Source organism: Triturus cristatus, chromosome 6 (assembly GCF_964204655.1).
Source record: "Triturus cristatus chromosome 6, aTriCri1.1, whole genome shotgun sequence".
Taxonomy (NCBI): Eukaryota; Metazoa; Chordata; class Amphibia; order Caudata; family Salamandridae; genus Triturus; species Triturus cristatus.
In genome coordinates this window covers 1,808,035,850-1,808,059,574 of record NC_140589.1, presented here as the reverse complement: position 1 = coordinate 1,808,059,574, position 23,725 = coordinate 1,808,035,850, and the positions used below count along the sequence as shown (strand labels likewise).

Genomic DNA, 23,725 nt, shown 5'->3' with positions numbered 1-23,725 from the left:
CCCCCACACAAACCAGCCACCACCCCCACACACACACACCCAAACCAGCCTCCACCCCCCCCCCACACCACCCCACATGCCGCCGCGCACACCACCCCACACACATGCCACCCCACAAGCCACCGACATGGCCACCCCACATGCACATGCTGCCACACACCTACCCCCAAACCTCCAGCCACCACCCACACAAACCAGCCACCCTCCCCACACAAACCAGCCACCCTCCCCACACACACACAAACCAGCCACCCTCCCCACACACACAAACCCAAACCAGCCACCACCCCACACACACAAACCCAAACCAGCCACCACCACCACCACACACCCACACACCAGCCACCAGAGCCCATGCTTTTTTCAGCCTAGCACCAATGCTCCTGATAACATCGGTCCAGTGTCAAGGGACGTTCTCTAGTACTGCATATTCCAGTGGCAAACCTCGACTGGTCACAGTAAATAATTGTTGCCCATAAATAATTTGATATAAAGTCTTTATAACAAAAAAAAGATTTAAAAAGCATGGTTATTTCAGACTGCGTGTTAAGCACTACATTTGCTACAAACATTAACATTAGTACATGTGCAACTCAAAGCAAGGCACTGCAGTCAAGCAAGTGCAGGAGGGGCTGGGGCACCAAACAGGGAAGGAAGAGGCGCAGAGATCACTGGACAGCAGTGATGGGTACAGATTGCGGTTTCAAAGGACAGCCGACCCTGCTCAGATTCAATGAGTGACTGGAGCCGGGTGGGAGCCTCGCCCTCTGCCGCCTTCTTCCTGCATGTTCTGGTTCTGAGAGCACACGGTTCAGGAAGGTTTGGTTTCTTCCAGATAAGGTCCATTAGAAGAACTACAAATCATCGAAAAAAATGGAACTGTTAACAGTCGAAACATTTCAGGCCACACACAGGAGAAGAGAACTGTAGTTCACATTCAAGGCATCAGACTGAGTAGCTATTCTCCCGAGCCAGTCCGACCAACGTCTCATCTCAAAGTGCCAAGAAGCCATCATGATCCCTCAGAGGAGCTTTAGCAACACCAGCGGCAGGAGGGCAGCTAGTCCAGCCAGCATAGAGAGTTTGACAGCAGTGCCATGGTTGCAGAGGTCACCGGCACAGCAGGAATGGGTGACCGTGTAATCTATGCCTACAATAGAGTTGGTCTCTGTAGAAAGACACTTGGTCACATCCAGGCACCCCTTGGCCTTCATCTTCATGTCACCTGCAGAAAGAGAAAGGGTGAAAGTCAGACTCGATGAGTTCAGATCACAGTGAAACAGGGAAGGGCACGTTAAGAAAACAGGAGGTGTGCCCTCTGGCATCACCCACTTTGTTCTCAACACTTTAAAGTTCATAGTGACCTCATGTGGCACTTAGCACACCCTTCCTACCCAAGCAGAGACTGGACCAGAGCCCCATTAGATGGTAATTCAGGGGGTTGTTTTTGTCTGCCAGCAGCTGGCATGGACAACTTTTTGCAGGGCCTCTGGAATATGCGGCAATATTGAGTAAATTATGCAGCAAGAAAAGACAAATTTCAGTGTAATGCAGCAAATTGTGATAGTATTACTTTATTATTTTTTTATTTTATACTTTTTAACATAGTCTGGTTTCCAGTAGTGTAGGAAGGTGGAATCTGACTACATGGTTGCCCCCATTTTTTTCCTGGTGTTTTGCTGGTTTTTGACTTATTTTGGCTGGCATCCTGCTATTCCGGACCCCAGCCTATCTGCTTTCCCCTTTAAAGGGATTACAAGTACTTTAGGTACACTCCAGATTGGATTCTGGGGTACCCTTAGAAGTTCCTAGTATATGGTATACTATGTCCCCAGGGAATAGGTACCCCAGAGGCCTACCGGGGGCTGCAGCATGTATTATGCCACCCCTGGGAAGCCTTCTAAAATGACACCATAGGACTTCTACTGCAGCCTGGGTAAGGTGGTGCATGCACCCCTTACTGAGATATAGGTTCACTATCTCTCTCCATATCACTGCACATATAAACCGATCAGTCACCCCTATGGCAGGCCTTACTTATCCTGAAGGCAGGGTGCTGGGTTTTATGCGAGAGGGTGCCCATGCATGAGCAGAGCCCCTCTGCAGCCTTCGGAACCTTGATTCCGGGGGTGGTTTGTGATGCAGCCAAACCATATGTGCATTATAACCAAACGGTAAATGCTAACTTTGGGATTGTTGCACGGAAACATGTCGTGTTTGGTGTCAAACACCTTGGAATCATACCCCCACACCAGTAACTGGTGTGGGAGTATGATTCCACCCTTCCAGCGGGAGAGACATGACAGCACCGGTATACCTGGTACCAGCTAACAAAGCCCTGACATCACAAAATGGATGCTGCCACCCACAGACACAGGTCTGCCCTCCTGCTGCTGGACGAAACTCCGGCAGGGGAGGCCTGGACAATAGGTTTCCTGTCACAGGGAGGTGTCTCCACCTCCCAGACAGGCTTTAGTGTATTGGGGCTGGGTGGGTGCACTCCAAGAGTGCTTTGAAGTCAGCACTGGGGGCACATTTGGTGTCCCTGTGGATAGTCCAGCTCAAACAGTACCAACCTGCTCTGGCGCGAAACTGGACAAAGGAAATTGGTGTAGCCACCCCGCATTCATGACCCTCCCATAGGTGGTTCCCTAGAGTTTGTCCCACCTCTTCCTTGGGTATGAGATAGGAACCCCTGGCAACAAGACTTTAGATTACACCTGGATAAAACTCTGATACTGAATCCTGCAACTTTGACGATCTACATTGAACTAGATGACTGAAGAATCTCCCCTGCAAGGCAGGCACCAAAGATGCATCTGACCGGTTTGCATCTCCGAAGCTCCCGCCGGACTCCAAAGAATTTTGCAACACAGGAGGTGGGTTTCCGTGATCTTGGAGGTCGATCAGTGCCCACAGCAAGTCTGAGGCCCGTATCCCTTGTGGCGACCGTGCAACCTGAACCCCTAGACACCGCGTCACTTTGCAGAAGCATCAGCTTTCCAATGACTCCTTCAGCTGAGCTTTGGGTTACTTGAAGCCCTGCCCCAGAGCAGCATTTGCACCGAAGATTGCCCGTCTACACTCCACGAGTGTTCCGTGAGCTGGCCCTTTGTGTTTTCTCTCGAGGTCCCTTCGCGATCCCTGGTCCGTCAACTGGTGGGTCCCTGTGAAGGTAACTTTAATTGGGCTTACCTGGTTGCTCCAGACATGCCCTGACTCTCCATGTGGGGAGTCCCCAGGAGCTTGCTGGTCCGCACCGAGGCATCTTTTCTCTTCCTGCGTGGGTTGCTGTTGCCAAGACTTGTTGGGTCCAATCCGGGCACCGACACCACAGCACCTGACATCCTTTGTGGGACAGCTCAAATCCAGCTCCTGGTCATAGTAGACGCCTCCTGGTACTCGTGGCTGCAGAGTCAAGCTTCACCTCTTCGCATCTGAAACACCAGACATCGGTGGGCATTCGTCTATCGTGCCCCTGGTCACTGGCAAGTGACCCAGACTCTGTCCACTCTGCTTTCAGGTTCTTCTGATCTTCGATCCAGGATTGGATCACACCGGACACTTTCCTCCTTCCCGGCAGCAGCAGATTGCCATTGAAATCAACGAAGATTCCCGACACCATTTGACACCTATGCACCCGGCTTCCCTGGGTGAGGTAACTCAAGTACTACGGTGCTCCAGTGTGTGCTGGCCCAGAACCCCTCTCCCCTCCAAGTCTAAAGGGGTTTGCTCAAAGTCCTCTCCTAAGTGTCCTTAACTTCTAAAATTCCAACCGCGTCTTTCCCATAGAATAGTACGGGGCTGGCGGCTGCGTTCTCACACTGCACACGTCCCCCGTGGGTCTCCTGTGTCACTACCTTGGGTGGTTCCTTGGGGGTCCCAGCGATTCTACATGCTCTAGGCACTGTCTAGTCAAGTCGTGGTTCTTATACCACTTTCTTAATATATGGTTTGGTCCGCCCCTAGGGCCCATTGTATATTGTGCTATTTACTGTATTATCTTGGACTCTAATCCCATAAAGAGATTAGTAGGGAGTGTTTAGAAATAAATACATATATTTTATATATACCTTGTGTGGATCTCCTTTCCTTTAGTAATTCAAGAGGTTATAATCTGGTAAACCAAGCTGCTTTACACTCCTTCAAGACTTAGCCTGAAGGCTGCTCTCCATTGCTACCAGTAGGATAGCTTTCAATAAAGGTGGTCTTTAAACCTATCATCAATAAGGGTTGTTTGGACTGGTGCAAGGTGCCCACTATAACTAGTGGACAGCATATGCCAGGCCAACTTCTCACAAGAAGCACCTTATTAGTGCCTGTTAAACACTCAAATATAGAAATACACAGAAATATGTTCAGTAAACCATTGCCAAGGGCCTTTCTCTGCACTCCACTTTGTCTCGCTGCATTTTTAGTAATTTTAATCCTTTGCAGATTTTAATTTAAAAAAGCCTCAGCTCAGATTATGCAGCAAATTACAATTTTGTGGTAAATCCATAATCATGTGAAAAACAGAGGACGCACAAGCGCATAACTCCATTGGCCGGGGCTATCGAATGTCTTGTTACCCCTCAAGTAACTTGAAATCTATGCTCTTGGCAAATTAGCTGCAGCTGTAAAGAGACAAAAGCATGTAAGTAAGGGGGGGGAGAGGGGTTCAGTCGATCAAAGTCATTGGCAAAGCGGAGCTCGCCCTTAGGAATTAAGGGTACTAATTCACTATATTTCTTAGTTTCTTGTTCAAGTTTGTTTCTAATACTAAAATGTTTACCTTCTGCATACATGCACCAAGAGCAGACTGTTTTTCGCTTTCGAAATGGTCTTTCTGAATATTGGACTAATTAGAAATCCATTAACTCCTCATGAAGTTCTCAGAAAAGGGTAGATTTTGCTAAAGATTTGAGAACTTGGAAAGTGAATCATTTTCTCTCAGCTGCATGAATGAGTCACTTGTAAAGCTTTGCAGCGACCAAAAACAGGCATCCAGGAGCTACTGTAATTAGGAGGCACAATGAGTGTAGGTTAGGCCTGGATGGGAGGGGGGGGTTACTCGTCTGTTGAAATACAGGGATCTTTGGGAGACTTAACCGGCCAGTAAAAGCAGCTTGTTTTATCAGGGGCTGAAAATCTCTTCCGATTCTGCAATATGTTCTGGATGACGTTTGGGTTTCCAGTTCAAAAGGAGAAGCTTCTACCGAGTTTCTTCAAAGATTTGCCTCATGGGGGGGGGGCGTGGTTTGAGCCACCGCGAGATGGCCGCGCTCTCTACTGAGGCTCTGCGCCCGATCTGGACCTTTTTTGTTCGACGGAGCGGCATTTCATCCCGGTCTCCGTTATGAATTGAGGCATCAACTAAGCAGGCGCGGGGGAACAGGTAGCTTATTCATTTTTTTACTTTTGTGCTGTTCTTTGCCTGTATTCCCCCACGCCGATCCACCTCATTTTTTCTGGTGACGCCCGCCATTTTGAATATCGGCGGGACGCGACCCCTCAGCGTTGCTTCCCCGGTGCTGCCCACGGGGAAGACTTTCTGCACGCCGCTGTGGTTCATTTGGAGGCATTTCTCCCTGAAGGGACAAATATATTTTAAGAAGCCTTACTTTTGTGGCACCTGTCTCCTCACCTCTTAGACCTCTGCAAGCTCTGCTACCCAGGAAATATACCGGTATTGTGGTGAGCTCTTTGCTGAACCTGCCGTTACCATAGTTTAACTCAACGCTGCATCACTGTCCTGATTTGCCGTTTACGAGAATACCTTCACCTGTTTAGCCAATGTATTTCTCCTACAGACATGCAAGATAGCACCTTGTTTATGCATATTTAGTAAGTCATTGGGACTGTTTATTCTGCTCAGCTGGAGTCATATGGCGAAGCAACTTATGTAGTACCATATAGCCTTAGTTTTATACCTCATATTTGCTTCTTCCCTGGTCTATGAACTGCATCTTGATATCCATGGTCGAATTGCCCTCTTTAATGGTTCAGAGTTATTTTCAGATATAGGAAGGCTAATACAAATTTCAGTAGATTGAGAAAAAGTAGGTCGCACACCGCTCGTCACACCAGCAAGTTGCCCCAAAGGACTGTCCATTGCAATTGTTTCTAAAAATTGGCTCCCTCGAGCTTTGAGCTGACGAGCTCCTGGACGACGCACCTGCGTGCCTGTGCGGGCATTGAGGCCTTTGACGGTTGTTTGGCGGCCCTCTCTTCCACCCCTAACTATTTTCTCTACTGATGAGGGAAGTTATCCCGAAACCCGAGCCATGTCTCGTGCGATATTCTAAAACCCGGGACATGTATCGGGTCTAGAGATCATCAGTCTAACAAGTACTTACTTGCACCCACTGGGGTGAACCACTCAAGAACTCCATGTACCAGATTCCCCAGGGGCGACCCGGAGGAGGGGCTAGCGGAGTGCGGTCCATTGCAATTGTTTCTACAAATTTCAGTAGATTACTGATTTTTTACATAACTGTATGTACTAGCAGCGTCCGGTTATTTCAGCTTTGTTGGACGAGGATCAAATATTTGACGGCTGTCTGTTCGACCTGTACTTGCTCTTATACACTGTATTCTTGGAATATCTCATTATCTCAACATGCTCACTGAATGGAGCACTCTTACTCTCTGTCAAACTCCTTCGACAAATATATCCTCCTCTCACAAGAAAACCAATCCTGCTGCTCCCCCACCAAACGTCATAAGAAAGAACCTAACTCGCCTACCAAATCGCCTTTACCCATAACTATGGAGGATCTAATGGAAGAGATAAAGCAGATTAAACCTTTCGTCATTGAAACTAATGCCACCTGTTAGACCTGAACGGGTAATTGGGTTTCCTATTATATTCACCTGTTAGACCTGGCACCTTGGCGTGGGTCTCCCATTTTTTGTTGCCTCATGTACTTTTGCTGGTGTTAGATGCTTTGGGTGCTGTGCCACTGCTGTCCAGTGCCACAGTGCAAGTGCTCCCTATTGTAAATTGATGTGTGGATTAGTGATTCCATGATTGGCTGGTTTGGGTTACCTGTCAGACCCTAGTACAGTGCACCAGGAGTGCCCAGGGCTGGTAATCCAAATGCTGCTGGTGGGCTTGCAGCACTGGTTGTGCCACCCACAGAAGCAGCCTGTAAAAGTGTGTCTAAGGCTTGCCATTGCAGAGCCTGTGTGCAGTCTGGTACTGTCATGCTGACTGGGTATTACACCCCACTTGCCAGTCCCTAAACCTTCCCTTTTCTTCATATCAGACACCCCTATGGTAGGCCCAAGGGCAGGGTGCATTGTAAGTGTAAGGTAGGACAAGCCCTGGTGTGTGTGGCATGTCCTAATAGTGAATTACAGCCATTTTCGTTTTTCACTATTGCAAGGCTACTGTTCCCCATAGGCCAGAATGGGCAGTTTGATGATTACATCTTATAATCCTGACTCAGGGAACATGGTAGAAATTAGAGTTTAATATGCCCGAACTCAGAATGATAAAATACATCTTTTAGTGAAGTTGGTTTTAACATTGTGTTTGAAAATACCACTTTTAGAAAGTAGGTATTTTCTTGTCTAACCATCCAAACCTGCCTCTGCTAGGTTGTGTATTCCTTGTCTGGAGTTTGAGTGACAAGGGGGTTCCAGGAGACAGGGTGAGTCAGCACAGGGTTGAATAGAGAGATCTGCATCTAGATGGGTGGGAGGAGTTGCACCTGCAACCTGAATAGGGCTGTGCCTTCCCTCCACAATGCTGACTCCATCTCCTGTGGTGCGTCTGATGTCTCTGCCCTGCACTCTGAAAGGAGAGAAGGAGTCTTGTCAACAAAGTGCTCCAGGACTGACCAGAACTGGTTTGGACTAGGCAAAGGCCTTCAGAGAGCAAAGAGAAACTGGATAAAAATATTGGGACCCAAGAACTTTAGATCACTTTGGGAACCGAGAAGAAACCTTTGTTGAGGAGAGGAACCAGAGAGACTGAGGATAGACTATCCCTAAGCTGAAGTGCTGGTTGGTGGGGAGGGGGTTGGGGGTGGGGGGGGGAGGATTGGCCTGCAGTGGTTGCCTGACTGCCAAAGAAAGGAGAAAGGAACTTTGTATGTACTTTATTCAACTTGTGAAGGATCTCCAAGGGCTTGAGAAAAGAGCTTGCCTCCTGCTGAAGTCTCAGGGACAGATTTCAACCACCAGCTCTGCAGAGTTCTTTGAAAGTGCCTGCAGCTGTATTGGGGCCTTCTGAGGGACTGCGTGTCGCAAGGAGCTGGAAGCGCGACTCACGAAGCAGAAGCGTGTCGCCGCCACAGCCGTCGCATCACTGAACAAGGGTGTCGCTGCTGTACCTGTCACACCGCATCGTGAAGAAGCGTGCTGCAGCCACTGCCGTCGCATCACTGAAGGGTGTCACTGCTGCAGTTGTCGCAAAGAGCCGAAGCGCCTCGCATCACCGGAGAAGCGTGCCGCCGCCACGGTCGTCTCATCACTGAACAAGGGTGTTGCCGCTGCAGCGGTCGCATCGAGTCGAGACGTTTCGCATCATCGGAACCCCGACTGCAACATTCATTGCATGCCCCTTTTATGCTAAGAGAAGGGTGAAAAGGGGCGTATTTACAAGGCGGCATTAAGCGGCTTAATGCCGCCTTTTAAATAAGGCGATGGGGTTAGCGACTTCAGAATGTCAAAAAAGTGACATCCTGGTGGCAATAACTCCTTTTAAATATGCCCCTTAAAGTCCCACCCACTGACCGTACCAATAAAAAGGTGCACTTGCAGCCACCAGGGGTGCTAGACTTCCTTCACCTACCTTTAGAGGCCGTGCGGGTGTCGCACATCTGGAGGAGGCTACAGGTGGCAGTGGTGGTGATCAGACATGGATAGTCACACTGCTTGCATTCCAGCCCCTCACCTGAAGGAGGAAAGGAAAGATTAGAAGCCACGAAGTAATGGATAGCATTTCAGGCAGACAAGACGATTTTTGGGCTTTCAAAGAAAACTGCTTTACAGAAACTCTCCACCAAGTCACCCCCTCCTTCGCACACCCCTAGACTAAACAGTTTGCATAAGGATTATAGGATCAAATACAGTGCAGCGTAATGGGCCGGAGCTGCCGCATTTGGAAATGGGTTCTAAATTGGAGTCTTGGCGCCAGTCAACATCTTGTGATTTTGGGCAAATCGCATTCCACACACTTAGTGGCGATCGTTAGCCACTGAGCCGGTGGTGGCCCCCGTTACGCCATCGTAATGTGAAATACCCCCCACCCCCGCTTTAACGCCGGCCATCGAGCCAGTCAGGCGGTGCTGGGCCAGTAATATGCTGGTGGGGGCCCCCGGGGGGTGGGGGGGGGGGGTGCGCTTGGGGGGTACCCATGCTCCCCTGCACTTCCATGCACCAAGTGGCAGGCACAGTGTGGTGTCTGCCACGTGGTGTGGGGAAATGCCAGGCATGCGATTTTGACATTGTGGCGGCTGCTGCTTTAAGCAGCACCCGCCACAATGTTAAAATGCAGAATGTGACCAGGGTGGCGGTCGCATTCTAATTCACGGTGTGGGACTGCCGCATGTCTGGCGGCCGGTCCCAACACCACGAGGATGGCGGGCAGACTCAGGTCCACCCGCCATCCTAATAGGCCCCTAGGTCACGTAACTCGTGCGTTTGTAAAGTGCTCCGATGCCTTCGGGTAGTGTCCACGCTATAAAAACTACATAAAGAAAAAGGTCTTCCAAGTTTGCAATTCCAAGATTTGTTTTGAATTAGCTTAACTGGGCAGTAAGAAACAAACAGTGGTACAAATGGTAGCATGAGGCACAGAGCCAATTACACAGGATGGTACATATGTAACAAGACAATCACATTGTAATAAGAGTCTTATGGTCCCCTCCATGGGATCAGCCCATAAAAATGCGGTCCACAGGAGCGGTGTTGTATGGCAAGGGTTAAAGCAGTCCAAGGTAATCTCTGCATGTGCCCTACACATTCGTGCATTTAGGAGTGCAAGCTCTTCCTTCGTATACAACTCTTTTATGGGCCATAAAAGAAAGTTTGAGCACGATCATTCAATTTGTGGTAATGTCGAAGCTCCTTATAGTTGTGCCAAGTAGCATTGTGCCACCACTAAACCCAAGTTTCGAATCATGTGTTGGTACCTTCGTGGTGTCCCCCATAACCCCAGGATACGGAGCTTCCCTTCTGGGAGCAGCATTAGGCCGGTTGCCATCTCCAGGGTCCGCACCACCCTCCAATTTGTCTGCCAGGTGGGGCACTTCGTGTGTATAGATGTACCCTTGTGTCCACAGCCTCTGAAGCACTTATGACTATCAGCCCTACCGACTGCAGTCAGCAGCATTCTGGTGTCATAGGTTCTATGCAGAATGTTTAGCTGCACGAGGCATAACCCCGTCTTAATCGTCGCCCACGTGGGTCCAAGAGAGGTCTCATTCCACTCCCCCACCCGAGAGTTTGCCAATATTCCGTTCCCATAGCAGCCCTCCCCTCCCCCCCCATTGCCGACAATCCATCCGGCATATGGTTGCTAGCTTCCTATAGATGAGACCGCCTTTCACCGAAGGGCCCCATCCAGTAGTCGAACCGCTAATGGACTGGCCTTGGGGCTCCTTCGGAATATCCTTACCCAAGGCACGGCAGAAGCCCAGGTACCTGAAGTACTCTCCCTCTGACATGTAATCGTCCCTGTGCACTCCGAATTCCTTCATGGTCGCGCCCACCCACACCTCACCAAGCGTGCTAATCCGGTCCCAGTGTCGGAAGCAGGCTAAGGCCAGTTCTTGGGTAAGTTCCCAGAGTGCCACAGTGGGTAGTTGCCTGTGAAAGTAACAAACCATCCAATCTGTCCGAGAGCCTTATCCCAAACCTGGAGTATCATTTTGGAACACGTTGGCCAGTAAGAGCTCCTCCTCTGCCCATACAGGGGGTGTCATGGCCCACTGGACCAGAGGTGCCCTGTCACCGCCTCATTGAAGGTTCATGTAAATCTGTGTACACCCAGTCATTACCTACTACCAGTTGGGCAGCCCAATCCCACAAGTGGAGATTTGGGAGGGCAATCTCTTCTCTGTATCCCTCGTTGGTGAGTTTGGCCAAGGCAATCGTCCGGGATTGTGAGTTCAAGGAGTTATCGTAATGCACATTCTACACATTGGAAGAAGCCATCTGAAATGGTATATACTAGGATACGCACAGGCATTTACACAGGATGTTCACTTTAAAACGGAGCCAACCTTCCCAACAGAGAGTGCTAATGCTTGTCAGAGCGCAACATCTCTCCGGAATTTTTCCAATGCATCATAGGATCTCCCCAAGACATGCCTCAGGAGTGGGGAGTGTAAATGCCCGAATACCAAAATCCGTTTTGAGATTAGAGGTTTCCCTGTAGTGATGAGGCAGCGCTACATGTCATGAGGCGCTAGAGGACCGATTTTCGACCAATTACAAAAGCCGCTGCATTTCTCAAATATCCGTATAACTTGCATTACCGGTCAATGGAAAGTTCTGGATGCAGGACTTAAGATAGTCAGCGGCGTACAATGAGATCTTCTCAGCCCAGCCCAAGACTCACTGCTGACTCTAAAGAAGGTCTCCCCTTGCCCAACATGCTAGTGGTTCCATTGCTAGGGCGAACATCCTGTGAAAGTGGCCAGCCCAGTGTAGGTCCCCATGTACAAAGGAGGAAGTGGCGTAGTGGCCATGGAATTTTAAACTGGTCAAGGATCAGAGAAGTTTCCTTTCTACCTATGCACATATCGTGGTCCAATGTTTCAAATGGGTAGGGCCGCTTGAGTTAGTCAAACAAGCAAGACGCATCCAAAGAGACAAGTACATCCGGTGCTAGGACGTAAATTGTCCTTGCAAGACCTCCAAACAGTCCGGTTCAGCTCGGTACTCCTCCCATGCATAAAACCAGACTGGTCGGGATGCAACAGGGCTGCAATCACCCATGATGGGCGATTTGCCAGGACCTTGGCTATGATTGTTTTTTTCTTTTCTAAAAGCTGAGACCAAAGAGCCAGGAGGAGCTACATAGTTCAATGGGCTTTGTGGATAACCACAGTTGCGGCTGGGCGAGTCTCCCACGGCAGGCAGCCATCCTCCTGCGCCGCCGTACACACCTGGAGAAAGTATTTGGGAATTCCATTAGCAAGGTCTCCCAGGCTAATCTGGACACGGCTCTCAGGACAGACTCAGGACTGGCCGGAGGGCAGGCTGGGAGCCTGTGGTGGAGCCAGAAGAGCTGTGATGCGACGAGATTCAGGCAAGTTTGCTTTTTACATTTTGTTTTAGTCCTCCCCCGCCACTTTACCAAAACAGCAGCTGCTACTGGCCATTAGGGCCAGGAGCCTTGCCAGACTGTAGGGCTCCAACCCAGGGTCAGATTGGCAACGCGAACAGTGCCCGAGGGGCTGGTGTCCGAGTTCCAGCTGTGGGCTGCTTTTTTTGCGCAGCCTTAGGGCCGATTTGGGTGGTTTTGCATTGTTCGATGGGTGCCCGAGTGGCCTTTCTGGAGGTAGATGGATGTCCATTACCTCCCTTTAATCACTGGGCAGAGGTGCCACCCTTTCTCTTGCTGGGCCGGCCATTTAATATATGCATATTGAGCGGGGTCAGGGGCCCAAGCAAAAAGTGGCCTTACTTGTTTTCAGGTGTTCCACCATGGTAAACTAATCCGTGCCCCCCCCCCCCCCCACCACCTTTTTTTTTTTTTTAATAAAATTTCGCTGGAGCAGTGTTTTGCGCAAAGGCAATATGCAAATATGGGCCACCCTAAAGGGTTGGCGTTTTAGAAGGATTGAGTTAGTAAGAGCAAGACGCATGTTCACAGCGGCAGTACCACTGACTGCCAACTCAACACCGAGCATTGCCACTAGATGGCGCTGAACGCTTAGATAGTTAATTTAGGGGTTTTGTAAAGCGGCAGACGTAAGAAAACTTCGGAGCGAAGAGGCAGACCCAAATGCAGAGCAAACCACTATATGTAAATATAAAATACATCAGCAATTTAATGCATGCTTCAGGTCATGATTAAGGAGCCTACATTTGAGGCAAAGATGGTTCCACAATAAAGCTGGTTTGTTATTCACACGTGATGGAAATTGGGAGTGCTCAAAACCCATGCCAAGATGCAGGCCGTTTTTAATTTCAGTTCAACATGGTTGATTACCCGTATTATAATGGGAATTAAAGTATATATTTTTTTAAAGTGTGCAATAAGGTTGTGGCTGAAAGACCCACAAAAAAATTTTACATGAAAATGAATTAAAGTGTAACAAGCATTGGCATAGCCAATAGGTCTCGCCTTATAAGTGTTTAGCCATGCAACACTTGATGTTGTTGCACCAAGGATATTGTGCTGGAAAACTAAACACTTATAAGGTCCCAAAGGCGAGACCTATTGGCTATGCCAATGCTTGTTGGTTATTATCGGCCCAATTCCCTCCCGTACACGGTTGCTGGGTGACCGGTATCTTAGCACCCACTTTGACAGGAACAGATGCGGATCTGATCAGCAGATTTCCCAGAGGGGCCTGAAATCACAAACAACTTTGTCGGAAAACAAACAGCGTGGATGTCTTGTTCGCCCAACCGTTCTTCTGTCCTTGCCCCCACCTCCCCCCCACGCACAGCCTTCTTGCACAAGTCTCAATGCACAATCACGCCCATCACACCAACATTGATGTCAGCCCCTGCCTGCAGAAGCTATGGTTGCCAGGGGCCAGCTTAGTGTAGGCAAAATGGATTCCTTCCTATGCATATCGAATTAGTCATATAGTTTGTTTTAAGGGGGTGATTGGTTGGTTGCTTAAAGTTCTTGCCTAGCGTTTGATAAATGTAATGCATTAGGTCAATGCAGAGGCATATTTTTCTACTATATCGAATATTTCAGATGTCATGTCCTGCTATGAAGTTAAGCAAATGGGTGTTTCGGTGAAATTCTGCAACATGTTTTTCACCTTTGTAGGTTTTTTTAATCCTGTGTTCATGAACAACTACTGCCATCTGTTGTCAACCATCTGCTTGTCTTTTAGCGTCTGGAATAGTTATGTGTTTGATTGAAATTGATCTAAATGTGTGTCATACATTTTTAGGACATTTGGGATGGTCTATTTATGAATTTGGTAATGTGCAATATGTCTGCAAGAATGTAATTCTTGGAAATAAAGTATTGTGATTGAGTACTGGCATCTGTGTGTGATTATATTTAGGTCTGTGCGTATTTCTTGATTTTTGTTTGTTTTACTTGCATATGAATTAATGGGTATATAATTGTGTACGGAACATAAACATGGCAATAATTGGCATGGTTAGGTCAGGAATTTCAATGAAAAGTCGTTTGTTTTCTTAAAAACCTTGATGACGTTCAATGAATCTCAAAAAAACTAAATCTACATGGGGTCATGTTAAGTTTCCAGCAGAGCTGTAAAGAGGGGCTTAAAAGGGAAATTTTCCGCGCTGGCTCAGGCGAGACCTAAAAACGGGTGGGAGTTGGTGGTGTGGGGACGGCTCCGCACGGGGAGATTAAGTGAAGTGGGAGCATACCAACTGTGTTTGTACCACAGAAATGAGCAGTTTCCAACGGAGATGGCTGCTGCGTGTAGGGGGACGATGCAATGGAAATGCAAATAACATTAAATGGGATGGCGGGGTCATTAAAAAACACAAGACAAGATCAATCCGGTGAAAGCACACAGTAAATCCAGTAAGAAAACAAGATGCGGATGCCTCTTCTACGAACGGATACAAACTAAATCCATCTTTGCACTACAAAAATGCATGTGCGGCTGATGCAAATAAAAATAAAAGTGGCTGCTGTGAAGCACTGGTCATGCAGTTTGATCCAGGAGTCCATGCTTGCCTCAAACACTTATGGACACTAGAGTACTGAACAGGAATCTAAACGTCACACCTAAGCACCATAAAACATGGAAATGTTGCATACAAGCAAACTCAGAACTTGGCAGCTGTGGCTCACAAGTTAAAATGTTTTGGGGTACACAAGTGAAAAACCGAACGTTCAAGTGTATACAAACCTATGAGCAGAAATTAAGGTCGCAAATTTTTACCCACCCATTTTCATCACAAAAACCCTGCTATTCTGAGCCGCCCCTGGTTTCACCTTATAACAAGGCATTGAGGAATTCACATCACACAACCTCAAGTTTCACAGAAATGGAACAGAAAGCAAACTAACATTACATTAAACTGCACGTTCCCTTATAGGTCAAAAGCGCCAGCCATTTTGAAAGAGTAAAAACCGCTCTTTTATGTGCCAAGTACACATGCAAACCATCATCGTCGCTATGTTCGAAGTCATTGAAATATTCAAAAATTACGTTCACAATAATTAAACTAAATAAAAGTAAGCCCTAATCTTTGCTACGGAAAGTGATGCAAATAATAGAAAGGTGCAAGACGGGTATGTTCGATGATTCAAACTCGTTAAGTAATAACGATCGTCGAGAATGAGAGCTACGTAAACAAAAGCAACGGGTAGGAGGTGGTGGTGTGGGGACGGCTCCGCACGGGGAGATTAAGTGAAGTGGGAGCAAATTAACTCCATGTTTGTACCACAGAACGCGCTGCCAATGCAAACAAAAAATAAAGCGGCGGCCATGAAGCGCTTGCCATATGTTTGTACCACAGAAATGAAACGTTTACGCCGGAGATGGCTACTACGTGTAGGGGGATGATGCAACGCAAATATAAACCAGAAAAGAAAAACGGCATGTTGTGCTGCTCAAAAAAAAAAAAAATAATGAGAAATCAGAGTTGGGAGAGCCGTGCGACCGCCATTGTTTAAGATTAAGAGAGGTGTGCTGCGCTACTTAAACAAATACAATTTAAAAAAAATTGAGTTTGGCGAGCCATGCAAAAGAAAAGAAAGGTGTGACCTTCATTGTTAAAGATGCTGGGTCGTGTGCAGCATCACCGTGCATTTAAACTGCAGGGTGGGTTGCAGAAGCGGGATAAGCTCACAGTTAAAATAAAATTATTTTTTTTAAAAAGCTGCGAGGCACTCTGTGGTGGGGGAGGGGCAGGTGACGGTAAAAGGAAACCAGGAGTTGTATGCGCGCGGTGAAAGTGCATCGCGATCCACTTAATGACCCATGACAGGAGGAAAGACAGATGCACGCAAGCTTCAGGCCACCAAAATGCCTGTGGTAGCACTTTGAAATCCCGCTTTCTAAATGTCTCGCAGAGCAGCACATGCGCTGGCTCAGGCTCAGGCGAGACCTAAAAATTAATTGGAATAAGGACCGGCCACCAGCAATGGTGTGCATGCATTGGACGGACTAGCATGTTTATATAAAAAAATAAAAATAAACCTACACCTGAATCCAAGGACATAGTAGTCAGGGCTTTCAGTGGGCCGGATCTCAACAGTGCTGAGCACCAGTAGTTTTTAAAGGGGGCCTCGAAACGGGTCTATCGGGCTCTGTTTTGAGCCTGGCCACAGACGGTCCGTTTTTTTCCCGGACTGCAGTGAAAGCAGGCACATGTGCACGTGTTCACACTGCTCGCTTCTCACTAGTGGCGAAGTTACGGCATGACGTCATGCCAGATTAGTGTTGTAGAGGAAGAGAAATCCTTTGAAGGGAGTCATTTTCTCTCTGGATTTCCCTTCTTTCTTTGAAACTCAGGAGCAGCAACATTGTTGTGGTGTCACCAGGGCTTTAAGTGGAAGCTTTTTCAATATTATACACAAGTCATAGTTGCTGCTTATTTATCTTATAAAAATAACAACCATTGACAAAGCCCATAGTTCTGACTTGTTGTAGGTATGATGTTACTTGTTGTATCATATAGCTGGATGCAATGACAGAAACGGCAAAATACAAGTCGGGCGGCACAGTATTGTAAACAGATTTTTGATTACGTGTTTAAGCCACGCCCTTAATTACATTGGCCACGCACCTTTGAGAGATCCAGCAGTTTTTTCATCCCACTTAAAGCCCTGGTAGTATTGTCAAACGTTAAATATGCACGAAACATTGCTGGGGGTTACATATTTAATTATAAGGGCAGGCATCTCGCGGCCAGGATGCGCATCTCATCATAAGGGTATCTCACTACTAAGGGTTACACATTATAAGGGCAGGTGACTCACTGCTAGGAGCTACACATTTTATCATACGGGCAGGGCTTTAAGTGTGCCGGATCCATCCGGGTGTCAGACCCGGTAGTAATTAACGGCAGCCATTGAAACGGGTCCCTATCGGGCCCAAATTTCATGTACTTAACTTAAGGCAAATGCTCTGATCGATTTATGAACAAATGTTAAAAACTTGTTAAAGTAATCCACGTCCGGTATTTACTTCACTGTTTTTCACTTTTAATTAAACTTGCATTCTCTAAAAATATTAAATTTCTTTCAGGATGTGGTTTATTTTATTTTTATGTAGCATATCACCCTTGCGAAGTGAACTTCAATGTTGGACGGGCTATGATGAAGAGCAGTGGAGGCTGAAGACAGATTTGCCAGAGTGCCCGTCAGTGGTTCATAAAGTGCCTCAGAATGCATGTGGTCATCCAATCTTTGACCTCCGCAGAGCGCACAGGCCTCATTAATGTTTATTCAGCCTCCAAATTACAAAATGTAGCCATGCCCATAATTATATAGACGTCATTTTAGAGACCACCCCCCCCCCCCCCAACATATGCTCCAATACATTCATGCCCAGTTTGCACTATACAACTTCAAGAGTCACCACTGATAAATCTAACTTGACCATAGGGCCTAGAGCCCTAAAAGCACAATTACTGGAGAGGCATGCTGGTTTGGAACAAACAGTTAGGTTTAAAAAAAAAAAAAAAAAAATTTTAATTAAAAATAAAAAAATTAAAAAAAAAAATCCACAGAGTACAATAGTCTTAAATCAAGTTTAACAGCTTAATGGATTAAAACCAACATGACTGAGGTGACAAGGTAGAACTCCGCATCAAAACACGGAAAGGTAGGAGACACTTCAGAAGAGCAGCGTCAATGGCTGGGAGGGAGGGATTCAATCACATCAACGTTTAAAGTCCACTCTCCCTAGGAGTGAAAACCCCTTTTCTTTTAATCTCTTTCCAACATGAGGGCTGGGGTGGGCGGGTCACAACGCCGTCCATTTCTAACCCTGACAGCCCAAACCTTGACAGCAGAACCTAACAATCAGCACATAAGGCGGGTTCCCCGGGCCCCGACTCCTCATGGAACATAGCAGGCTTGGTTTAAAGGCACTGGTATAGTCAATAGCAGTGCGTCCCTTGGGGCGTTGCTCCACTTGTATTTTGCCTCTCTAAACCCCCAATTAAATGTGCATTATTTTTTTAACCTGCCCACACACTGCAGCAGTCAGCAGGGTTAACACAGCCCCCCCATACCCCAAGCTGCAGCCCCCCCTCCCAAGCTGCAGGGGCCTCCCCCAAGCTGCAGGGACCCACCCCAAGCACAGTACTCAGACCTGAGCACTCCAGCCCCTCTGTGTGCATTGCAGGGGGTCCCTTACGCCACTGGCAGTCAGCCTTCAGCCAAGCAGAGCAGCGCAGCTGAGGCAAGTTGTAAGTCTGCATGGAATGAGGGGTTGGGGCTTAAGTTGCTTGTTGTCAGAGTCAGCTGCAGATGGGTCCAAGTGCGCATGTCAGATCGCCTGGCTGCCTCTCCACCAGCCCGACATGAGCACAAGAGGCACCTTCACCAGCACATTCAGTCGAGGGAAAAAAGTCGCATCTCCCCCAGTCTCACAAATGGGCAGTGAGGCCACCTGCCCCAGCGAACCCGGACGCTGCTGGCAGCAGCACCAGGATTGGATTAGAGATCGAGAGGTGTGTGTTCAGGGGAGGCAGCACAGGTTTGATGAGGCTCTCTCAACACTCGCCCCATAGAGCCCAAAGAATCCGCTCACATTCCGGCAGCGTGGAGAGCGGGGCCCGCGCCCTTCGTGCTCCGCGGCAGATTGACAGGCCGCGTTTGGCGCAGTCACTCCGCATGAACAGGTCTGTTCTGAGAGCATGGCTGGTTCAAGGAGTCGCCCAGGTTCCATCTTCCTGTCCCTGCAGTTTAAAAGCACCGCAGTGAATCAGACACCATTGCAACCACAGGCGCCCCTCCCTAGCAGACCACCTTTGAATCCGAATCCATGCTGCACAGCCAAGGCGGCCCCCGGGGAATGTAGGGTCGGCAGACCAGTCTTACCCCAGGGTGTTTACGCGAGATCAAAGGACAGAGCTGAGTTTAGGGTTGTTAGGGGTGGGGTTAGGAGTTGGGTATAAGGAGGGCAAGGAAGTAGTTTTCCACCTCTTCCTGCCCTCAGCGCCATTAGGGAAGGGTCATAGCTTAAAATTGAAAGCCTAGTCAGGGAAAGTTAGTGTAGTTCGGCCCATCCTGTCGGTTGGGGTGGTGTTTTTTTGTGCACGAGCAGCCGGTGTTGTGGTCTGCGTGCAGTTGAGGCAGCATTTCCTCTGATTTTCAACCTTGGGAGCCGACGCTCGGAACATGGAAATGGCAGCGCCGGAGGCGGTCCGTGCTGCAGCTCCTGGGCCGGGCAGGGAAAGCGGATCTCCTGCAGCCCGGGGTTGCGTGGGTCAGGATGTCCCACACGCCTTAATCTGCCTCTGCTGGTGTTGCGGCGGTGGCATGTCAAGAAGAGCCACCACCGCCATGGAGAGGTATGTCTGAGTGGGGCTGGGGCAGGGAGACACGGGGAAGCGCGGCGGAAGAGCCTGCCTCTACATGGAGATGCGGCTGCACCCCTGGCTTTTATGGGCTGGGGGGGGCGGCTAGACACGCCGGTCCAACAGTGCATGGTGGAGGGAGAGGCTGTGAAGACCGCCCCTGGCCCTTCACAGTTACAGGGGGTGGGGGGGGGGGGGGGTGAGGGAGTCAGCTGAGGAGGAGGGGAGGGGAGGAGGTGGGACGATGTGCCCATCGACCTCTCCAGTGGTGTGGGGAGGGCCCCCGCCCCAACGGGCAGGGGGCAGGCAAAGCCAGTTCTAAACAGTAGCATGGGTAAGCATCCAGTACAGTGTGCAAGGCCCTTTTGGTTAAGGGATAGCTGGGACAGGCGATCAGCAGCTTCTACCCACGCTGCCCAGATTGTCAGATATGTCTCTTGAAGAGAGGATATGCGACCAGCGTCGCATAATTCAGGAGATCGTTGAGGTGGCAGATAGTGTGTGACCAGGGCAGGGGGCGGAAGGGGGGGCTGGGCCACCAGCCCCCGGTTTGGAGGGAGAACCTGGTCGAGAGGTCAAGGGACCCCAAGGTAAATGGGCTTGGGTGGACGAGGTGAGGCCCACGTTAGGGGTAGGGATGGCCGCAACAGCTCCGAGACCTCATGGCGCTGGGGCCCCCTCAGGTTCCAACAGCCTGGGGTGGGGTGGGGGCGGGTACAGGCCAGCGGTGGAAGCTGGTAGAGGCATGGGAGGGCTGGCGGGCGCAAGGCGGCTCCTAGACGCCAGGCAGAAGTTGCAGGGGTGCACAGCAGCCTGCCCTCCACTGAGGGAGCAGGCATCAATGGCGCCGGATTGTGATTTTGTACCTGGTGTGAAAGGGAAAGGTCTGCAGAGGGTGGTGCAGGATGTGTTGGATGCGTCCGCTAAGGTTGAGCAAGAGGAACAACTGAATTATGATGGAGTGATATGAGCTGGAAGAGGGCGAAGCCGAAGGCAGCAACAAGAGGGCTTTGTGTTTTGTAGGCTACACAGGCCGGAACCAGCGGGACCAAGAAAGCAAACCAGAAAACGGTTGACGCCCGAGGAAAGGAGCGGAAGGTGCCTACGAAGCTCTCAGGTGAGGGTGCTTGGTGGGGCGCATGGGATGATGGCTCTAATTGGGGGTGGGGGGTGGAAAAAAGCCTGCGGGTGGGTGTGAGGGAGGGGTCCGTGAGGGACCCATGTGCACCTGCTAAAGCAGCAGTGGAATCAGTGGGTGGCGGCAAGCATTTGATAAGTGCAGGCTTTCAGACGGACAAGACTGACGATCAGGATAGGAAGGTTGACACGGGTGAGGACAAACACCGTAAAACATTACGGTATATGGTGTTGACGATGGCACTGGGGTCACATCTGTTGGAAAAAAATAAGTCCAGGATTTGGAAACACGGATAAGTGGATGTATTCATGCTCTTGCATAGGGAGATACAGGCCAAGGAGGGCTCTAAGGAAGAGGAAAGGGAGTTGACGAAGAAACCGCGGGTGCCGGTGAACATGGAGAACTGGACGTCAGCATTTTTGATTTGTGAGAGTATATATTGTGAGAAGCATTTAGATCGCGCTATCGCATTGCTTAAGTACATGGACATCATTCAAAAAGCGCAAATGCATTTCAGGGCGTTGGCTTGGCTCAGTTAAGACGAGGAGTTTAGGGTTAGGATCAGTGTCAATCCGGAAAAGCCATGGGGGGCGGCGAAGTTGATCAAGAGCTTTGGATGCAGTGGACGTCCTCCACTCAGTCGTCAGCATCCACACACACGGCTAGTGGCTTGCCAGTTATTTACCGGCCTTTTCAATCGCGTCCCGCCCAGACTGGGGGTGGGGGGGTGCAGAGCTGGTACACCGGAGCAGGTGGTCAGATCAGTTACACTGGGTCCACAGGCCAGTCGCCCAAGCCCGTGGGAGTTAGTACAGGTGCATGTTGGAATTTCAACAAGGGATTCTGCATGCGGCACCCCTGCAAATTTAAGCACGAGTGCTCAAGTGTGGCAGACGCCATCCTCTCACGCAATGTTTCACTCTGGCCACGCCCTCAGAGCAGTGGCGAATTACCAAGGGACGGGGCAGGCTGGGCCCAAGGGCTCCTACGCCGGTTAGGGTGGGGGCCATGGGTCCGTGGCTCCCACGATATCCTGACAGAGGCCGCGCGGAGGATCCGTTGGGGGTTTTACTGAGGGTTTTCGGGTGGGTTATCAGGGCCCCCGGGAACAGAGATGGGTGGAGAATTTGAGGTCTACAAAAGAATTGGCAGGTGTTGCAGCAAAATTGCAGAAGGAGGTGGAAGGCAGGATAGTCGGCCCTTTTGACCACTGGCCTGATCATATCACCTTTGGGAGTGGTGCCCAAGAAAGAGCCAGGGGAGTTCAGGCTGATCAATCATTTGTCCTGGCCGGAAGGGAGGTCTGAATGATTTCATTGCCAAGGAGGATTCCAGAGTTTTGTATGCTTCTGTTGAGGATGCGATCAGTTAGGTACGGGTGTGCGGGCAGGGCGCAGAATTGGCCAAGTGTGACATTAATCGGCCTTTCGCCTACTTCCCGATGGACTTCTCGTTGTTGGGGATGCAGTTTGAGGGTGCCATCTTTGTGGACAAGGTTTTGGTCCATGGGTTGTGCCATTTCCTGGTCCTTATTTGAGGCTTTCAGCTCCTTTTTGCAATGGGCATTCACAGACAGGAGTGGTCATCGTGCGATCTCATTACTTGGATGATTTTTTGTTCGTCGGGAGAGCGCAGTCTGGTGAATGTGAGAGCTCTTAGGCAATTTCAGGTTCTGGCACAGGATTTCGGGGTTCCATTGGCTCCGGAGAAGACAGCTGGGCCCAGCTGCAGATTGGGCAATGAGTTGGATTTGGTCACATGGGTGGCCAGGTTACCGGAACAGTAGGTGACAGACATGGAGTTTTTCTGCTGCACGTGATTGGTGAGAAAAAGATCGATTTGTGGTCGGTGCAGCGACTCCTGGGTTTCCTGAACTTTGCGTGCAGGGTGGTGGTGCTGGGAGGACTTTCTGCAGATGCCTCGGCATGGCCATGTCAGGTGCGGTGCTTCCACATCACAGGGTCCAGGTCTCATTGGGGGTCAGGGCGGACCTTCGGGTGTGGCTGAAGTTTGTCGGACTTCAGCGGTGGGTCACTGGACTTTGTGGATGACAAAATGGTTTGGCAGGTGCAACTTTGATGCTGCGGGGGCTTCTGGTTTTGGGATCTTCTGGGACAGGAAGTGGTGTGCAGAACAGTGCCAGAACATTGGTTGAAACAGGGAAGGAGTATTGCTTTTAGATTTTTCCCACTGCTGGTCGCATTAGGTGTGTGGGGCACGGAGTTCCAGGACAGGTCAGTATTGTTCCATGTGGAAAACAGGACGGTAGTGGACTTGGTGAACAATCAGAAAGTAAGAGACCTGCGGGTGCTGCACCTGTTGCAAAGTTTTAGGTTGCAATGCCAGCGACTGAATGTGATGTTTCGCACGCAACATGTCCCAGAGCAAGCAATGACATTGCGGATGCATGGTCTCGTTCGTAGTGGCAGTGTTTTGACGCCTGGTGCCGAGAGCGGATGCTTGCAAGACCAAGGTGCTGGATGGCATCTGGGCCTGAGGGGAGTGAGAGTGGTGGGCCTCATCGAGAAATCCGTTGCTGAATCTACGAGGCGCACTTAGATTGGCGTGGTCTGAATTCAGAGCGTTTCTGGGATGGACCAGGGAGACGTGGCGCATGTCGCGACAGGACTGAACAGGGAGTTCTTTGCTTTGAACTGCATTGACAGGGGGTTGTCTCAGACGACGATTGGGGGCAAATTGGCAGGATTTTCCTATTACAGCACGTTGTACATGGGTTATGATCCAGCCAAGAGCGAGTTGTTGAGCAGAATGTTGAAAGGTTGGGAGCTGAGTAAAGGGGGGGGGGGCGAGGTGCCTTGGGAGGTGATTACTTTTGATCTTTTGCAGGGGCTGTTGGTGGAATTGCCGCACTGTTATGATGAGCACGAGGTTGCGTTCTGTTTATGATACGGTAGGGTGCACGAGGGAGGGGAGAGTGTA

The 23,725-nt window shown here is 49.5% G+C and overlaps 1 protein-coding gene across 1 annotated transcript in view; it reads right to left on the bottom strand.

Annotated features, from left to right (window-relative positions):
* Window positions 1–480: 480 nt before the first annotated feature.
* Window positions 481–23,725, bottom strand: part of LOC146822052 (uncharacterized) — a 49,591-nt gene continuing 26,346 nt past the window's right edge. Inside the window, exons 2-3 of the mRNA XM_085613169.1 lie at window positions 8,783–8,884; window positions 481–1,225 (exon numbers count right to left, since the gene is read on the bottom strand). Of these exons, the coding sequence (XP_085469295.1) occupies window positions 1,023–1,225; window positions 8,783–8,884 (305 nt within the window). The 3' untranslated portion in view covers window positions 481–1,022. The remainder of the gene's footprint in view (window positions 1,226–8,782; window positions 8,885–23,725) is intronic.